The sequence below is a fragment of the Megalops cyprinoides genome, chromosome 1, assembly GCF_013368585.1.
Source record: "Megalops cyprinoides isolate fMegCyp1 chromosome 1, fMegCyp1.pri, whole genome shotgun sequence".
Classification (NCBI taxonomy): Eukaryota; Metazoa; Chordata; class Actinopteri; order Elopiformes; family Megalopidae; genus Megalops; species Megalops cyprinoides.
In genome coordinates this window covers 45,597,604-45,615,982 of record NC_050583.1, presented here as the reverse complement: position 1 = coordinate 45,615,982, position 18,379 = coordinate 45,597,604, and the positions used below count along the sequence as shown (strand labels likewise).

The 18,379-nt window shown below is 48.7% G+C and overlaps 1 protein-coding gene across 2 annotated transcripts in view; it reads left to right on the top strand.

Moving 5' to 3' along the window:
* atrnl1b (attractin-like 1b) overlaps window positions 1-18,379 on the top strand; it is a 96,961-nt gene that overhangs the window by 11,078 nt on the left and 67,504 nt on the right. For both annotated transcript variants that reach the window (XM_036529520.1, XM_036529512.1), the window contains exons 2-7: window positions 9,505-9,588; window positions 9,795-9,908; window positions 11,482-11,610; window positions 16,206-16,414; window positions 17,631-17,805; window positions 18,075-18,162. In XM_036529520.1, the coding sequence (XP_036385413.1) occupies window positions 9,505-9,588; window positions 9,795-9,908; window positions 11,482-11,610; window positions 16,206-16,414; window positions 17,631-17,805; window positions 18,075-18,162 (799 nt within the window). The remainder of the gene's footprint in view (window positions 1-9,504; window positions 9,589-9,794; window positions 9,909-11,481; window positions 11,611-16,205; window positions 16,415-17,630; window positions 17,806-18,074; window positions 18,163-18,379) is intronic.

Genomic DNA, 18,379 nt, shown 5'->3' with positions numbered 1-18,379 from the left:
AGGGCGCTGTGTCCTGTGGTGGTGTGTGAGTCCATCTGCAGCCCGGAGGTAAGAGGAGGGCTTTGGAGCCGTAACGGTGAAGCTGCAGGTCCAAACCGCAGACGAGCTCCTCCCCGCGTCCCCCTGAGAGAGAGGCGCTGCGCTTGCATCAGAGAAACACAGCTGTACAAACACATACGCAAAATTCTGAGGGATTACGCCCAGGACATGGCCGTTAGCTGTGCGTGTAAATAATGATTGCAATATAATCGCTCTGCTTCAAGTGGAATTTACACTCGAGTTCTGTTACTGCCACAACTACTGGTGACACAAACCCCAGGTGTTCGGAGGAGCCTGTTGCCATGGAGATAAACACAATGAGGTCTTTCTGAGGGAAAACAAGGCCTTATTAAGACCCTGCAGCTCTGAGAGCTTAATCTGTGGATCAGAGGCTCAGGGTCAGATCGCTGCTGTGCCGGCACGGTGCGGTTTGGCACAGCCCAATGGCCTGTGTGGTTGCACAGAGCCAGTCCCTCACTGTGCAGCTCCAGTGGTGGTCCTTGGCCCTACCTCCAGGAGTCGGCAACTTGAGGGGGAACGTCTTGGGGGGGCCCCTCTTTGTGGTCCATGGAGTTACACTCTGAGGTAGACCCCAATGAGGCCAGGGGGGGTCCTTTGGCTCCCCACACTGAGACTGTTTCTCTGCAAACACTGAGAGATTAGGTAGCAGTCACCTTTGGCCACAGCCAGAATGGCTTCCAGAGTAATCACAGAGCTGTGTCTCTGGAGATGAGCTTCAGTGTTTATGCCTTTCGGAGATGTAGCTGTATCCTTACTGACACTATTCTGAAGAAAAAAAAAAAACTAATCTGGTTTGATGTCTGTTTCCTTAAAACGCTTAGCATGTTAGCACGTGTCTCAAAATGAGGCTGGTAACCTGAGGCTGTGTCCTCCCAGGTGCTGTCTGCATTGTAGGTGTAACACGTTACTGTAGTAACTGTAGTACTGTATTTGTCTGATTTTATAAATCTGCTTTGTGGCTCCTGTTATTGTGTAGTTGTGTCCAGTGTAAAATAAGTGAGGCACAGGTATGTTCCTGTGTACTAAAGCGTGTTAGAAGGTGTGGTCCCTCACTCTTTAGAATAATCGCTGTGCCCCGTTACGGCTGGTGCCATTTTCTGATGTTCGTCTTGGCATTCTTGTCTCCCAGTCTGTTCCTGTGTGGTTTGTTAGGAATGTAAGTTATGTGTGATGGTTACGCTGGTAGCTGAGGCAGGTGTTTCTTGACTACCCTGTAATATGTAAGCCATTGGAGCAGAGTCATGTGACTGGGTGTAAAGTGTAAATATTGTGCCTGGACTCTGACTGGCTCTGAGTTGGGGAATGAGCTATCCCTCACATGGGCTAAAGCCTGAACCAGCTGCCTGTGTGTGTGTGTTTGTACTTTGTGCGTAGGGTGAGAGTATACGAGAGAACCGCTATCAGAGTGAGAGTATTAGAGAGAGCTGGTATCAGAGTGACATTGTTAGATTGGGCTGTTATCAGACTGAGCTGGTATGAGAGACATTATTAGCGAGCCACTATTACAGTAAGCTGCTATCAGAGGCATTAAATAAGTTTTGGTCCCAAGAGGTTTTTGTCCTCAGTCATGAATATGGCCATGACGGTTATTTCGGTAGTGGTGATGGTGCTGAAGCCGTGTGTGGGGGACAGTGTTTTTGGAGCAGAGGAGGAGAGCTCGGTGTAGCCCGCCTGGCCTGGCCATGTAAGGGACACATGACTGGGGAGGTTGTGCTGGGGTCACGCTGGGGTTCAGAGACGGGGCCATGAAGACAGTAGGAAACATGAGGTCTTTATTTGCCATGATAAACGATGCTGGTGTGGACAGAAACAGCTCTGGATGCCCAGAGAGGTCAGAGGTCACAGTGAACTCATCACATGAGAACGAGGGCTTCCAGGATGTTCTTTCCTATGGGCTGAGTGTGCTGCACCAATACACACTGTACCAGTACACATTGTACCGGCACACGTACTCACGCACACACACACATACCAATACACAGTGTACCAATACTACTGCACACATACATCTACAATATAATACCAATACCAATACACATGCTTGTACACATACATTCCACACACACACACACCAATACACCTGCATACAAAGTATACTAATACACATACATGCACACACACTCATAAATTACACATATATACTATACACACGCAAGCATTTCCTTTTCAATGTGGCAAATTCACGTCTGAAAGGTTTTGACTGACTTAGCTTAGGGTCCAATTACTCACTCAGCCTGCTGGCATAGGCTCAGAGAAACGTTCTTATCTCATTTAGGATAAAAGAGAGCATGGTGCTTAATTTGATTGGTCTCTGGAGTCCTTCATTTAGAAGGACGTTTACTGTTCGTGAGTTCAGTACTGTGTGTTCTGATGCGCTGTGCGTACATACCCTTCCTCTTTCTTAGTCCTCTGTATTTGTGGAGCTGTAAAGCCACAGTGGCTTCACACTGATAAAACACTGCAAAATCACCCTAAATAAGTGTGTAATACTGTCTTGCAGGACAGCAAGGTCGTGTGTGGGTTTGTGTGCGAGATAGCAGGTGTGTATCATAGTAAGATGATGATGGTTGTTGTGGCTTCTGACTGCAGAGGGTCAGGTCACAGTGACAGTCACGGTCATGATCATGGTTGTGGTCACAACCCATTCTCCTGTCCTGTTCCTGTTGGACTGGCTGCTGGGGGCTGGATCTCCAAGCAGGGGCTGCTGGGTCTGTGTGTGACTGCTGGACTGGGGCGGTGTCAGGCCTGGTTCATGGAGGCTGGTCTGGGTGGGACTGAGAGGTCTGAACGTCTGTGCAGCCTCTGCATGACTTCTCTCCAGTGTCTACGCAGTCTCTGTATACTTAACCTCTGTTTCACTCTTGTCTGTTAAGACCAGCTGGCTGGCAGCCTGTGGGCTGTGGTGTGGGATTATTCACTTTTATGAGTGAACCTGCCCTCCTCTCTCAGTCCTCCCTCTCTCTCTCTCTCTCTCTCTCTCTCTCTCTCTCTCTCAGTCCTCTTCTGTCTGGACTCACGCAACTCTTTCCACTTTCTCTCTGCCTTTGATCACCTCTGATCACCTTCTTCCTTTACGGGACGAAGTCTCCAAAAATACAAAGTCCCATATGTTACACTGTGGCTTAACAGTGGTATTCTCCATTCTGGATTATTCTCGTCTGTTCCTTCATGCTTTCCTCCTGTGAGGTAAGATCATCAGCGAGTTTCTGACGTGACTGAGGCCTCTCTTTAATTTCGTAACGCCTAATCCTGTTTGATTCTGCCCTGTCAGTGAGGGGGCAGTCTTTGGGGATGGAGTCAGGGTAGATTTCACAGCAGCCAGTGGTTGTGGTTGTGGAGATTGAGTGTTATTTTCTTGTTGATTGATCGCAGTGGGGTTCTGTAGCTATGTGTTGTAGGGTGCCTCATTGTGTGTGTATGTGTGCGTGTGTGTATGTATATGGACGTGTGTGTGTCTTTTGTGTGTGTTCATTTGCAAACACGTATGCGCTGTGTCATAGTTTCTCTCTCACTCTCTCTTTTATCAGAGCTTTATGAGGGTTTAAAGCTTCAGAGCAATCTCTCAGAAACACACATGTCCTCTGTGCCCCAACACAAACACCAGCCCAGCGCTGACAGACACAGCCCATAATATTCACACGTTTCCTGCGAGACAGAGAATGGAGACACTGTCCTGGGTACTGCCGGGGGGCACCCTCTTCCGCTGCGGGGGGCGGGGCTGCAGGAAGTGGGCGCTGAAAGGAGCGGGGATTTGCAGGAAGCAGTCGGCTCTGTCAATGGGGTGATTATTCAGAGGGCAGGAAGCAGCGCCCCGCTCGGGGGGAGCGTGAGCGCTGAGCCCGGGGCTGTGCGGGCTCTGAAAGCGAGCTGAATCCGCAGGCTTTGTGCCTGAATGGCGGAACCGCGTCCAGGTGTGCCTGCTGACTGTGTGCTTAGGCTCAAAGCGCCTGTTCATGAGGCTCTCGTGTTGCAGTGGTGCAGTGAACCCGCTGCTGAGGCTGTTTGTGCTGCAGTAGATGTATGTAGCCCTGCTGTCAGCACCTGGCCCTGTGAAAGGGCAGACGCCCAGGACACAGTCTGGCCCCGCTCACACCCCAGCATACTCTTGTGTTTTTTTTTTGTTTGTGTTTGACAGTGCCTCACGCTCGCTGGCCTCTCTGCTGGGTTTGGACCTGCTAGCCGCAGACCCTCTGGGTGCTTTCAGGGGGTCTCTCTCTCTCTCCTCACCTCTGACCCTTGTCATGTGCTGATCTTAGAGTGGGAGGTGTGGTTAAAGGGTCTTCTGGAGCTTATTGCTTAGTGCTGTGTTCTGGACCCCAGCCTCAGCCTTCAAGTCAGGGGTGGCCAACCCTCTCCTGGATAGCCACATGTCCTGCATGTTTTAGATCTCTCCCCGCTCCAGCACAGCTGATTCAAATGATCAGTTTGTTATTCGGCAGCTTCAGGAGTTCATAACGAGTTGATCATTTGAATCAGCTGTGTTGGAGCAGGGAGAGATCTAAAACATGCAGGACAAGTGGCTCTCCAGGAGGGGGTTGGCCACCCCTGCTTCATGTGATACCTGCTTTTGAACAGGTGAAGTTGTCAGCATTGCTGCGATGTCATGGTCTCCATGGCGCCTGCTGTATTGATTGCACTGGTGGATCAGCTGTATTGCTGCCTCTGCAGAAACTCCCTGCTTTGGAAACCTCCCCAGTTTTATACACCTCCGTGTCCTGTATTATTGTCCAGCAACAAATTGAGCAGGTTTTAATGGGAAATGGAGGAGTACTGAAAAGGAAATTGAGCTGCATTTCGCAGGAACTGGAGTCAGTATTTTTCAGGAAATAGAGCAGCTTTTAACAGGAAGTGGAGCGTGATTCAGGTCTGGAGAGCCGTGTGTCTGAGCTGAGGCTGAGCAGTGAGCTGTCGGAGCGGTGAGCTCCGCATCGCAGGGTCCTGAGCAGAGCGGAGTCACACACTGCAGCCGAGGAGCATTAAATATTCATCCGCAGAGCGTGAATAATTCAAACATCTGACTCTCCACCTGCAGCTGCCCGTCACCTCCTCTGTCTGCTGCCCCCTCTGATCTCTGCTGTCCTCTGTGATCTCTGGCCTTCTCTGTCTGTCCCTTTCCCTCTCTCTCTCCCTTCCTCCCTCTCTGTCCCACACTCTATCTGTCCTTCTCTCTGTCTGCCCTCACTCTCTCCCTTCCTCTCTGACTGCTCTCTTCTGTGATGTCTCCTGTCCTCTGTGATCTCTTGCCTTCTCTGTCTGCCCCCTCCCTCCCTCCCTCTCTACCCCAAAAAGAGAGGGACAGCCACAGTATAGTTTAGTGGTTATAGAGGTTGACTTGTAACCTGCTGCCCGTAGCTAGAATGCTGCCACTGTGCCTTTGAGCAAGATGTTTTACCCTGAACTGCTTCAGTGACTGTTTCAGTAAATACCCAGCTGTATGAATGCATGGTTAAAATATTAGACATGTAGTTCACTGAGCATCTGGGCTTGTGTTCAACAGCAGAGTGAGGTTGAGTAATGCCATGCTGGGGGTGTGTTTGCATTTCTGTGGGCTACACTTTGGACAGGGAGAGCTCTGATGCTCTGTGTTGTCTCCCACAGACATGTTGATATTTGGTTTATAAAAACATGTTTTTGATAGTTTTTAAAAGTTCTGCTGTGACACAGCATTGCAAGATGTTGTTTGGGAAAGCTGATTGGTTCTTGCTTGGTCTGGATCTACCCACTTTCATTTCCTTCATGCAGTAAACCAGCCAATCAGCATCCAGTGGTGTTTTCTTTCAGGTTTGCTGCTGTATCCATGGAGACAGTATTACTGTGGGATTCTGAAAGAACACACGCCATTTCCTTTGACTGACACAAACGGCGGTTTGAGAGTCTCTGCCATATGAGCCGACCTGTCAGAAATTGATCAATAATCTCAAATCCCTCAGCTAAACAGCAAAAGCCTCTGTTGTGATAGATGCTCTGTGACTGAAGCTGGCAATCGATAGTCTCCAGTGTCTCTCTTGCAGCCTGTTCCAGCCAATCAGGATGCTGGCTGAATGTATTCAGGAAGTGAGAGTAAGAGAATAAGGTTCTGATGTAAAGCTGTTTCTGTCCCTGCCAGGCGGGATTAGGGTGGAAGCCTACAGCAGTTGCAGATTACTCAACTGCCAGATTTCAGGGTCACATGTGTGTATTAATCACCCTGTGTCTGGCCTGAAAGAGAGCGTTCAGTCCTGTTTGGAGAGCTCTGCTCTGTCTTCTGGACGCCACAGCCAACGGAGGTACAGTAGTGGTTTGTTATATTTGGTTTATTTTATTTAAAAACAATGGTGCAGAAGTAATAGTCCAGCTCCCAGCAGTAAGCAGGTGACTCCAATAATAGACAGTCTTGCAAGTCCCAGTGACATAACACAGCGTATCGTAGAGTCAGCACTCTGGTTGTGTTGGTCCCCCAACAAACTCGGTGTACTGGCGGCCTGGCAGAAGCAGACAGCATTTGCAAACGACTAAAATTGATGTAAGCCCCCAACAAATGCTGACCACTGGTCTCCCTATCCAGACTACATCCAAACTCGTCACCAACATCTCTGTGACTTTCAAATACTGCCTCCATCAGTCTCTCTCCTCCCTTTATGGGCAGTGGTTAGCCACTGTGTGTCTGTGTGTGTCTGTGTGTGTCTGTGTGTGTCTGTGTGTGTGCGTGTGTGTCTGTGTGTGTGCATGTGTGTGCGTGCGTGTGCATGTGTGTGTACTCGTGTACCGGAATGTATCTGTGTAAGCATGTGTATTGCTGTTGATATTGTATTGTAGGAGTATGTGTGAAGGTGTGTGGGTACAGTGTGTTTTGGTGCATGTATGTGTATGTGTACATGCATTGATATAGTGCGTAAGCATGTGTATTCTGTGTGTAATTGTATGTATTGTTACCTTATCAGCAAGTGCCAAATCACTTATTCAGTCATTTTATTAAAGGTACAACAGCAGGACTCCACTTGGGATTTGAACCTCATAATGTGCCGAGACCTTCCTCAGTGCTGTCTGTGTTAGTCTTCTGTACTGTAAACATGCTCTGCTCTCCTCCTGAAATGACTATGACATTAACAGCAGGAGTTGTACAGACTCTTTTCACAATGAAATAAAAGTCAAATTGACTGGGGGCTTTTCCAGTGGGATTTAGGCTTAAATGCTGGGTTATTAGATTGAATGTTTGCCAGTCTCCATAAATAACACCAGGATAGATATAGATTCTATACCGGTGTTATTCTAATCTGTAGATTCTTCCATAAACGTTTCCTGTAGAGAAATGTAAGCTTCATATGCTTTGGTTGGTAAATTACTCATGGACTTTTTTTCCAGAGAACTTTAAAATCAATATCAGGCCACAATTAGTGAGGTGAGATATTGATGATTTCGTTCAAAGAACAGGCCACAGTGTCATTAAACAGAGGCCTGGAGGAGGGCTTGCCATCAGTGTCACTCAGACCCCTGTGCTTTGCAAGAAATCACAGAAGTGCAGCGTCAGCGCTGTTTTAATTGGTTCATCAAGAGAGTGGGACTGTGGGATATTGAGGTCATTCTTCATGTGCACCTCAGAGGAGTGCAGCCGGTCGACCGTGCTGACACGCTCACCGCAGCAGAACACACGGCTGGATCATGGTCCAGGCTTCTGTGACCACATCAGGATGGGGTCATAACCCACACTTGTACTAAGATGAGGAAACTGACCGTTTGCGATTCAGTGTGGTTGAGGCAATATGGATCAACATACATGGTGAATACAATCTACAAATATTAAAAAGACCTTCTATAATGTACAAAACAACTGTTTGTAATGCATAATATGTCATTTCTGGTGTAAATTCCGTTTAAAAGTTTGTAGAAAAGTGTCAGGAACACTAAGGCTAGTGTGCTCTGGAGTGCTTGTATGAGAGCAGTAGCCATTCTGTCTTGTGCCAAGTGTTAGTCTGATTTCTGCAGTACAGTAAGTGTTTGCACTCTGATTCATGTGTGGTTCATCACTGCAGGGTAACCGCTGCTGCTCAGGTCAGCAGTGTGGCTCTCATGCCGTTTGCACACTATATATATCATTCTGTCTGATTCTCGTCAAGTTTTTCTGAATTTCATTTAAATGTGACGACCTGTCTCCGGTCCCCAGCGCCTGTTCGCTTCCTGTCAGGGTTTGTCGAGAGTGAAGCTGAGGGCTGATCCCTAATGTCTGGTGTCAGGGGTTTGGCAGAACTCTCCTGCATGGATTTCATCTTAAAGCTTGTTGTTGTCTCTGTTGCTGCTGCCACCCCTCATTTGTGTGCGTCGTGGGTCATTTATGAGGCCTGCGTACTAAACTGAGTCGCTCTCTTAACTTTGACTTGTGCAGAGGTCACCTGCTCCTCAGCGCTGAGACAGCGCAGTCGAACCCCAGCACACACCCCGACTACACGCCCCTTAGCGAGAGCTGATGAGATCAGGTCTTAAACTGTGTTCAGTTGGATGGGTGGGCAGGCAGTGATAACAGAATGAGTTTGATTCCAATACAATGGGAGTTCACACCCACTGTCCTGAGAGGGTGTTAATGCACTGCAGCATGAATTGTGGGGGCTGATTTTGTTTGGAGGTTCAGTGGCTCATTAAGACTCACAAGGGCGGCATCCAGGTGTGCAGGTGTATGGTCGGGGTGTGGTGAGTACCGCAGGAGGTCACCTGAGGGAGATGTTTAACCTGGCTTTTTTCTGACTGATGCATTCTCTCAGTTTCTTCCATTTTAGTGCAGTACTGTTTACATTAGGATTTCAGCTCTCACACAGGAGCCTCAGTGTTAGCGTTGAGCTGAATGTTCAGTCCTCAGGGTGTTGAACGTTGGTGTGGTTTTGTGTGTAGGTGGAGTGTTTGGCCCAGTGTAGGCTGTGAATGTTTCTTCTGTCTGTAGACTTTGGTGTGGATTTGTCTGGACTGGAGTTCAACTACCCTGTCTCTCAGTGTTTGCTTGTCCTGTTACTGGATTTACCTGTGTTACCTGCTGACTTGCCTTTTCTCACAGGTATGACAAAACTGTCAATATCAGTCATAAGATGTGCCTAAAACTAAGTAAGGTTGGGTGTGGGTTTTGGGGGGGGGAGTTGGGGGGTTGGAAGGGGCACACACGGGTATATGGGCATATCACAGCCTGAGAGACAGCCTGAGGAGCTGCCACTGAGAGCAGGTATCACATTCTCACTGAGAAATGAAGGCATCAGTAGTTGTCATTCTTTCCATGATCATTAATATTTTACTTATTGTTGTTAATATTTTTGTTAGCTCATTTGAATTTCAATTTGAGTTATGGAGTACACTGCCATAAAGCTCATTTGAATTTGACTGATGGAGCACGCAGCCTCTTTTGTCATAAAGCTCATTTGAATTTGGGTCTTAATGAAGGAGCATGGGCCTGTTGTCTCACCATAATTGTTTCTGTGTGTTTTGCAGGTTAACGGAGCCGTCGGGCTTTCTGACAGATGGGCCAATCAACTACAAGTACAAGACAAAGTGTACCTGGCTCATCGAAGGATAGTGAGTTCCGACCCGTCTGTTTAGCCAATCACAAGCACTTACTCACCCATCTTTCCCTTCTCAACCAATCACATACACGTACTTGTACACCATTGCCTAGGCAATTCAGGCAATCTCTGAAACACCTGTGTGCTGTGGACTGGGCTGCTGGTGTTGGGTTTCGGTGTGTGTTCCGTATCTGATGATCCCTCTGTTCTTCCTTTCAGCCCGAATGCGGTCCTGAGGTTAAGGTTTAACCATTTCGCCACTGAGTGTAGCTGGGACCACATGTACGTGTATGATGGGGACTCCATATACGCACCTCTGATCGCTGTGTTCAGGTGAGTGCAGTCACTGCGCCCTTCTCAGGTGAGCGTCTTTCATTGGGGCCTCTCTCTGTCTCAGTCACAGTGCCTGTGTTACTGCCAGTCGTGATCACCTGGACTCCTGTCTGTCTCCAGAGCAACATGTCTCCTCCTCTCTGGTTGTATCCACAGCGCCTCACACACTGTATATGTGAGATTTTTGCAGTTTGGCCTGGCTGTCAGTGCTATAATAAGCTAATGGCCGGTAACGTAGGAGTCTGTAGGAGAGTTACGCTGTATCCTGTTTGAGGGAGCCGTGGAAGTAATGTTGAGATAAGACAAGGCAGACAACATAAGGGCTGAGATACGGACGAGGTAATCCTGGGATAAGGCTGAAATGATGGTGAGGTAAGACTGAAGTAAGGATGAGATGCAGGTGAGGTACAGGTGAGATGATACTGAGATAAGACGGAACGAAGGCCAGGCAGACTCCAGTTTCTCAGAGGAGCGCTAGGAGGATGTGTTCATTCACCCAGAGAGCCAGGTTTCTGGGGAGCTTTGTGAGGTTAAATGGCAGAGGGACATTTTTTAGCAAAGGTTAGCAAAGGTGTAATGAGCTCAAAGGCCTCTCATTTTTAAGCCCGTTTTTTGTTATCGATCCACGTGTTTAATTCCTGGAGATCCATTAGAGGCTGCTCACTAATCCTCTCCTGTGTCATTAGGGAAGACACAGTTTGGGTCAGGTTTTGCCCTCATTAGGCGGTGAGTCCCAGACCGTCTCCAGCAGGAACCGCGGTTAGGCCGCAGTGAGTCAGACCTGACCGCAGTAAACCATGTGGCTGTATATTACAGTGTGGGTCTGAGCTGACAGCTGACCGTGTGGTTGCTTTGGGGTGCAGGTCACAGCTGAGAGTTGAAATTTTGCTAAAATGATACTGTATGAGCAGTCTGCCAAATGGTTTAACAGAGAATGCGAACCTGGTTCAGTGAGCTGGTGGACTGGTCCTGGGTCAGTGACTTAGGGGATCAGGCCTGGGTCAGAGCCAGCTGCTGGTGTATTCCAGGCCAGGAGTGCTGGTTTCATAGATGTGATACAGAGGCAGTATGTAAAAAAGAAAGAAATGAACAAAAATCAAAAGGAATTTCACCAGCAGACACGCTCAGAGCGGGCGAGCCGCAATGGCAGGCGGTTGGACTCAGGTGATTGATGGCGCTTGCCTTTCCCTGGCGCTCGGCGGTCGATACTGATGAATGGCTCCTCTCCGCCAAGCTCCCAGCCGCCCCTGTGGGGGGCTATAAATACTCTTCTCTCCGGTTAGTTTTGGCAGGAGTGTACTCTCCGCCGGGACCAAACCCGACGGAGCGGAATACATTCGGGCGGATTTCTCTCCTCTCCTGATAAAACACGCCGTGCCCCTTCATGGCTGCCTGAGAGGTGTTTGACAGAGGAAGAATAAATGTTTCTTTCCTAGACAGCCTGTTTTTTCTGTCTTATTGTTCTTGGTGCTGAACCGGTTGCCAAGGCAACGGGCTGATGAGGACACAGGTACCCCCCTCCCCCTCCCCTCGTGTGACATTCGGCTGTCTGACTGCTCCGTCTGCCCCGCAGCGGCCTCATCGTCCCGGAGGTTCGGGGGAACGAGACGGTGCCGGAAGTGGTGACCACCTCCGGATACGCACTCCTGCACTTCTTCAGCGACGCTGCGTACAACCTGACGGGATTCAACATCTTCTACTCGTGAGTGTGGCCTCTCAGTGCCTCTGCACACCGCTCTCACCTGTGTAAGCAGGATGCAGCCGGCACTGTCAGACAGCATTCAGGTGGGAGCTCAGTGTCTGTGTCTCCTGTGTCATCACTTGTAGATGCTCTATATTGTCTGTGTAAGTTCTCTGTTTGAATTTCAGTTGTTGATTGCTGGACTTAAAGGGTTGTTAGCAGATTTTCTGCTGGGGTTAGAGAAGGCCAAAAAATCTTTACTGTCAGAGCTCATGTTCACACACACTCTCACCTCACATACACATTCGTACACACAGACACACATACAAAGACAAAGAGCGTCCTCTAACACTGCCTGATGCAGAGTTCGCCTGGGGTTCACAGATCCAGAGGGAATACTTTCACCGTGACACAGGTGGCCTCCTCTAACACTGCCTGACACAGAGTTCCCCCAGGGGATTTTCGCTGGTGTTTGGCGGACGCACTTGATTTTGAAGTTTCTGTCTTGACCAATTCTGTCTTGACCAATCGGGTGGCGTTTCTGTTTTTGTTTACTCCGGCGGTGTTGAGTGCCAGGCATCCCAGCAGAGCTGCATGGCTGATATGATCTTTCCTATGGCGCAGCTCTGCTATCAGAAGGATTTCCTGAGTGTGTTTCAGCGTGTGTGTTTGATTTAGAAGCCTAGCAGCCCAGACTTCCTGTGAACCAGCCTGTGGAAGTGCACCATTTCCTGTGTGTGGGAGGGACTCTAACATGTCACTGCAGCGTCAGTGTGTCAAAGGTCAAAGGTGCATCAACATTTACACCTTCCAGAGTTCCTATGCAGGTATGAAAAGTCAGCAAGAGTTCAGCATTTTTGTTGATTATTCTAGGATGCAGTTAACACATATATCGCTGTATGGATCTGTAGCAAATTGGTCTCAGTCTATAACCCAGGGCTGCGTCCCACTCCAGAAGCGAGCAAGTGAGTCCATACTTTACGTGACATCACAGGTAAATACCTGAGGGCAAAGGAGAAGGGTGTGATTTGGGAGCAATTTGAGTCACACTTTGCTGTCATCAGTCCAGCGCCATGGCTCGTGACGACACAATAGTGACTCAAAAAAAGTTCAGGAAACCATGGAAACAGTACAAGGGTACATTCCATTACATTATTGTCATTTAACTGATTCTCTTATCCTGAGTAAATTACATAGGTTACAGTTTTTACGCGTAATTCATTTATACAGCTGGATATTTACAGAGACAGTTCTGGGTTAAGTAGCTTGCCTAAGCGTACAGCAACGGCACCCCAGTGGGCAATCGAACCAGCAACCTTGCAGTTACAAGCCCTGCTCCTTACTACTATTCTACAAGGCTGCTCAGGGTAACATCTGGAAAGCATATCAGAATCTTGGCTGAATATGTTGAAAAGCATTAATCTGATAGTGGGTTTTAAAACTGCAGTTTTGAAAAATCAGATCCTCTCCCACACTTCCCCATTATCTCCAAGCAGTTTGGAAATTGAGGGACAGTTCAGAGGTAAAATTATATCAATCTGCAGGAAGTAACATTCAGTGCAAAATACTGCGGGACACAAAATGCTCAAAACAATACTTAAACTGTAAGATTAAGTGGAGCGAGATTTAGACAGGGAGAGTGACAGTTTAAATGCCGAATTGCTTATAATTGATCACACTCATTGCAGTCACTTGGCAGCAAGTGGTGTAAAACATTGTTTTGACAATCTGAACTTGATAACCAGGTACATATCCAGGTGATTCAGATTGGTTTACATCTGGGGGAATGGGGGATGAAGGTTCAAGCTGAAAAGGGGGCTCATTCTGCATATTAAATGCAGGTGAAAATGATTTAACTGCACCAGAGGAGATACGCAGTCTGGAGATTTGAAATGGATTGAGTGCAGGTGACTGACTGACTGAGTGCAGGTCGCTGGGGTGCGTGAGATTAGGGATGTCCTGGGCAGGGCATGCAGGTACATGTCCGATTGCTTGCCCTTGTAGAGTCCTCCCAACAGAAAGGAAGAGATTACACAAGCACACCTGTAAGTGTAGACCCTGACCTCTGGCTTCTCCTCCTGACCTCTGAGTAAGGCGTAGGTCTCCTCTGTCAGAGTTTTGAGGGAGACAAAGAAAAGTGTGATGAGTATTAAGGAGCCTGTTGACGGTGTAACTGCTAGTGGTGACTGGTTTTTAAAGGTTAGTGCTGTGTTTGTGATGTGGGACCGTCAGAAATGGGGGGAGATGGTGTCCTGGCTCACCTCTGACTCACTACCTGGTGCTTCTGCTGCCCCCCAGTGGACAAACACACACAACACTTTAACTTTGTTGTGTGTCAGATGTGTGACAAGCCCTCCTGTCAATTCAATCCAAATTTAATCCTGAGACATTCTGGTTGCACCTCCCAACCTTACCCACTGCGTCACACCCACTAACTGTGTGTGTGAAAGTGTGTTAGAAATCTGCAGAAATTTTAAAATTTCCATCAAGATTTTTATTGTAGAGGAAGGAATTTGAGGTAGAATGTATGAAAGAGAAAGTATGTGTGTTGAAGAAAGTGTGTGTGAGAGAGAAAGAGAAAGAGAGAGAGAGAAAACACAGGACTGGGAGATGAGGTTATTGTTGTGGAGCAAACACACTCATGTGTTTGTTCAAGGGCTCCCAGAAGAGCCGGTCCAACTGAGAGGAGAGTAAACTCCGGATACTCAGGCCTGCAGTGGAAGGCTGCTGGTGTGGATGGTTAGGGGAAGTGGCCTTGCAGACTGATACTCTTAGCAGGGCAGCAGTGCTGTAACCTGGAATGACTTTAAGACAAGTTGCTTTAGTAAATATGCAGCTGAGTACAGTGTGTGTCAGAAGCAAGCAGTGCATGTCTCCCTGCAGCAGGGCTTCTGCTAACCACTGAAATAACTATCTGTATTAACAAATTTAATAATAAAACTGTAAGTTACCATGAAAATGCACATCTGCCATATAGATAAGGTAGATCATTGTGTGATTATTCGCAGACATTATTTAACAATGTGAGTTGCTCTGTATAAGCGTGTCTGCCAGATGAATATATAAACCTGTCGTGGAAGCCATGCACAGTTTGTGTCATAGAGAGCTGCGCACTGTGATGTCAGGGACGAAGCCTCAAGCTGACAAACGGTGCTCGCTGCATGCACAGTGCTGGATTTAAGGATGCGCCTTGAGCACTTTTAGCGCATTCATGCGCATATGATTTAAATAATCGCATACCATAACATGCCCCGAGTACTGAATCCTGTAGTCGGCATGTCGGTGTTTCAGGAATGTTTGTGTCCAATCAGAATGAAGGGAGGCACAGGAGAAGGACGCGTATGGCAGAGGTGAGGAGTTGGGGGGGGGGGGGGGGGGGGGGGGGTGCAGTCGTCTGGGACACCGTCAGCCCCAGAGGCACACGGCTGTCTCTGTTTGTTCTCTCAGAGTTAGATGTGCTCCAGTGGGCAGGACAGGACGCACAGCACTCTCACTTAGGAGTTTTATTGTGCAGGTTTTCATTGGGTCAGGTGGTAGAAAAAAAGCCCTCTACACTAAAATAAAGCACTCATCTGTCATCAGAGTCACTTCTCTCCTCCTCCCAGTGGAGGGTGAGAGTCTGTGGGTCTCGGCCTCCACCTGAAGTCCTTTTCTCCGCCAGCTGTGCTCTCGCTGGCTATGAACGTTCATGGAAATGGCGGACACTGTTTTAAAGGAGCGTGTCTGTGTAAACGGCTGGTCTGCCCGCTGTGGGGTTGGGGGGGTGGGGGGGTGGCGGGGCTGTGAGGGATGGGGGGGGGGCTATGATGTGATGTGATGCTGGCTTTATGTGACCTGGGCTGGCCTAAGGTGCCCTTTCCTCCTGGAAGAGGCAGGGGCCAGTGTCACTGTGTCTCTGCTGCAGGGGAGATTAGCCAGCCGTAACTCCCTGGTGGAGGATTAGCCCAGGACTACTCATGTCACAGTGAAAGTGTTCCCTCCGGGTCTGTGAACCTCAGAGGAACTCTGCGTCATGCAGTGTTAGAGGAGGCTGTTTGTGTCACGGTAAAAGTGTTCCCTCTGGATCTGTGAACCCCAGGCGAACTCTGCATCAGGCAGTGTTAGAGGATGCCACCTGTGTCACGGTGAGAGTGTTCCCTCTGGATCTGTGAATCCTGGGGGAACTCTGCGTCAGGCAATGTTAGAGGAGGCCACCTGTGTCACGGTGAGAGTGTTCCCTCTGGATCTGTGAATCCTGGGGGAACTCTGCATCAGGCAGTGTTAGAGGATGCTCTTTGTCTTTGTATGTGTGTCTGTGTGTATGAATGTGTATGTGAGGTCAGAGTGTGTGTGAACATGAGCTCTGACAGTAAAAATTTTTTGGCCTTCTCTAACCCCTGCCTCATGGGTCTTGTTGAATGTTGGAAGCTCATCTTTTGATTTATTAAATCCTGTTTTCACACACATGGTGTTGTAGGGAAGGGCTTTTGCTAATTTTGAGGTTAATCGTGGACAAAGTCAATGTCTTTAGAGAGACTGTGAATGGAATTATTCCCGAAAGAGATGCTCCTCAGCTCAGAGGGGTTTCTGAGGAGCAGGCGGTGTTTTAAAGCTGACATTCCCTCTCCTGTCTGCAGGATAAATTCCTGTCCCAATAACTGCTCGGGTCATGGCAAGTGCACGACGGGGAACGCCATCTCCAGCAGGGTGTACTGCGAGTGTGAGAAGTACTGGAAGGGCGAGGCCTGCGACATCCCCTACTGCAGGAATAACTGCGGCAGTCCAGACCACGGATACTGCGACCTGACCGGCGAGAAGCTGTGCGTCTGCAACACCAGCTGGCAGGGTGAGTCAGCGAGTGAGTCAGTGAGTCAATGAGTCAGTGATTCAGAGAGTGAGCAAATGAGCAACTGAGAGGGTGAGTGAGTGTGTGTACATGTGTGTGAGTGCGCATGTGTGTGAGAGAATCTGTGTGTATGTGTGTACATATGTGTACATATGTGTAAGTGTGTGTTTCAGTGTGTATGTATGAGAATCTATGTGTATGTGTGTGTGCGTGTGCGTGTGTATGTGTATGTGTGTGTGCGCATGCTATCCCCTTGGTAGGGTGGTGTTTGGCCATTAGAGACTCTCACAGAATGCCTCACCTTTTCCCATCCTTCCTGAACTGCAGCCTTCAGGTAATTCGTGTTATAATGCTGTTTGCAGTGATCAGTACTGACAATGAACCCTGAACCCTCAACCTTGGAGTTACAAGTGAATTCCCCCCACCACCACCACATCCATCCCCAGCACCTGATTGGACAGGAATTTTAATCATCTGTTACATCATGTTCCATTCAGTTGTGTGAACGGCATCTATTCCCAGCAGTGTGAGATACCATAGAGCAGTGCACAGGGACCACAGATTTCACCGGTGGAACAGTAATCCTCTGTCACAATGGTGCCACCTAGGGCTGACACTTAGAAATAAAATATTCTTTAAAGCAAAATATTTTGTGCAGTATTTGTCAAGGTGCCCTGCCGGCTCCTGCTGGGGGGGGGGGGCAGCAGGGGGCGGCGCCTACTAAATGTCAATAGGAAACATCCCGATAAAGCCCTCAGACAGGGAGAGGTGCAGAAACATTTCCATCAATTAGGGAATCTTCATGTAATGGAAAAGACCATAGGTTAGCTGCCTCTGCAGTATTTCAGGGTAAGGTTGGATCCAGGTAAAGAACGGATGTAGGTGTGCAATGTCTGCCAGCGTGGAGGCTAAAGTCCAGGTATGCAGACGGCACAGAAACGGAAAAGTCTGCTGCTGTTACCCGTCTCATGCCTGCTGTGCCTTTCCAGGGAGGAGAGACGGCCAGAGTCCAGGCCTCTCAGTGTTCTCCCTCATACTTAGGGCTGAGTCTCACTGCACCAGCTGAGCTCACACTCACAGCACTACCTTGACTGCCTCTCCTCATCTCTCCCTCTGTGTCTGTCTCTGTCTCCATCTCTCCCTCCATCCCCCTCCCCCGATCGTCCCTCTGTCCCCCTCTCCCTCTTTCTCCCTCCCCTCTCTCTCCCGTGTTCAGGTCCGGACTGCTCTCTGACAGTTCCGTCCACCGAGTCCTTCTGGGTCCTGCCCAACATGAAGCCGTTCAGCCCGTCGGTGGGTCGGGCTTCCCATAAGGCCGTGGTGCAGGGGAAGCTGATGTGGGTGATCGGAGGCTACACTTTCAACTACAGCTCCTTCCACATGCTGCTCAAGTGAGTGTCAGTCACAGGAGAGTGAGTAAAGTGAGAGAGTAACTCTACTGTCCTATAAGTGCTGCATGGATTACAACATACGCCCCAGATGTGTCCTGAGAATCACGGTCACCCCGGACATGTCCCAAGAGACCGGGTCACCCTTGGCGTATCCTGAGAGACACAGTTCCCCCGGGCGAGTCCTGAGAGACAGGGTCACCCCAGGTGTGTCTTGAGAGATGAGAGCTCATCTGAAGGCCTGAAGTTTGATGCTCTTCTCTTTTTTGCAGTTATGATCTGGAGAGCAGCATCTGGAATGTTGTACCCATCAACAGCGGCCCCCTCCAGCGGTATGGCCACTCCCTGACTCTCTATCAGGTAAAAATTCTCTATATCAGAGATACGGCCACTCCCTGACTCTCTATCAGGTAAAAATTCTCTATATCAGAGGTACAGCCCCTCCCTCACTCTTTATCAGGTAAAACTGCTTTATATCAGAGATACGGCCACTATGAATACTATATCAGTGCTCCCCTGCATTTTGTCAGAGTATTTCAGCACTCCTTGAGCACTGTCGGATGGATGACATCGGTAC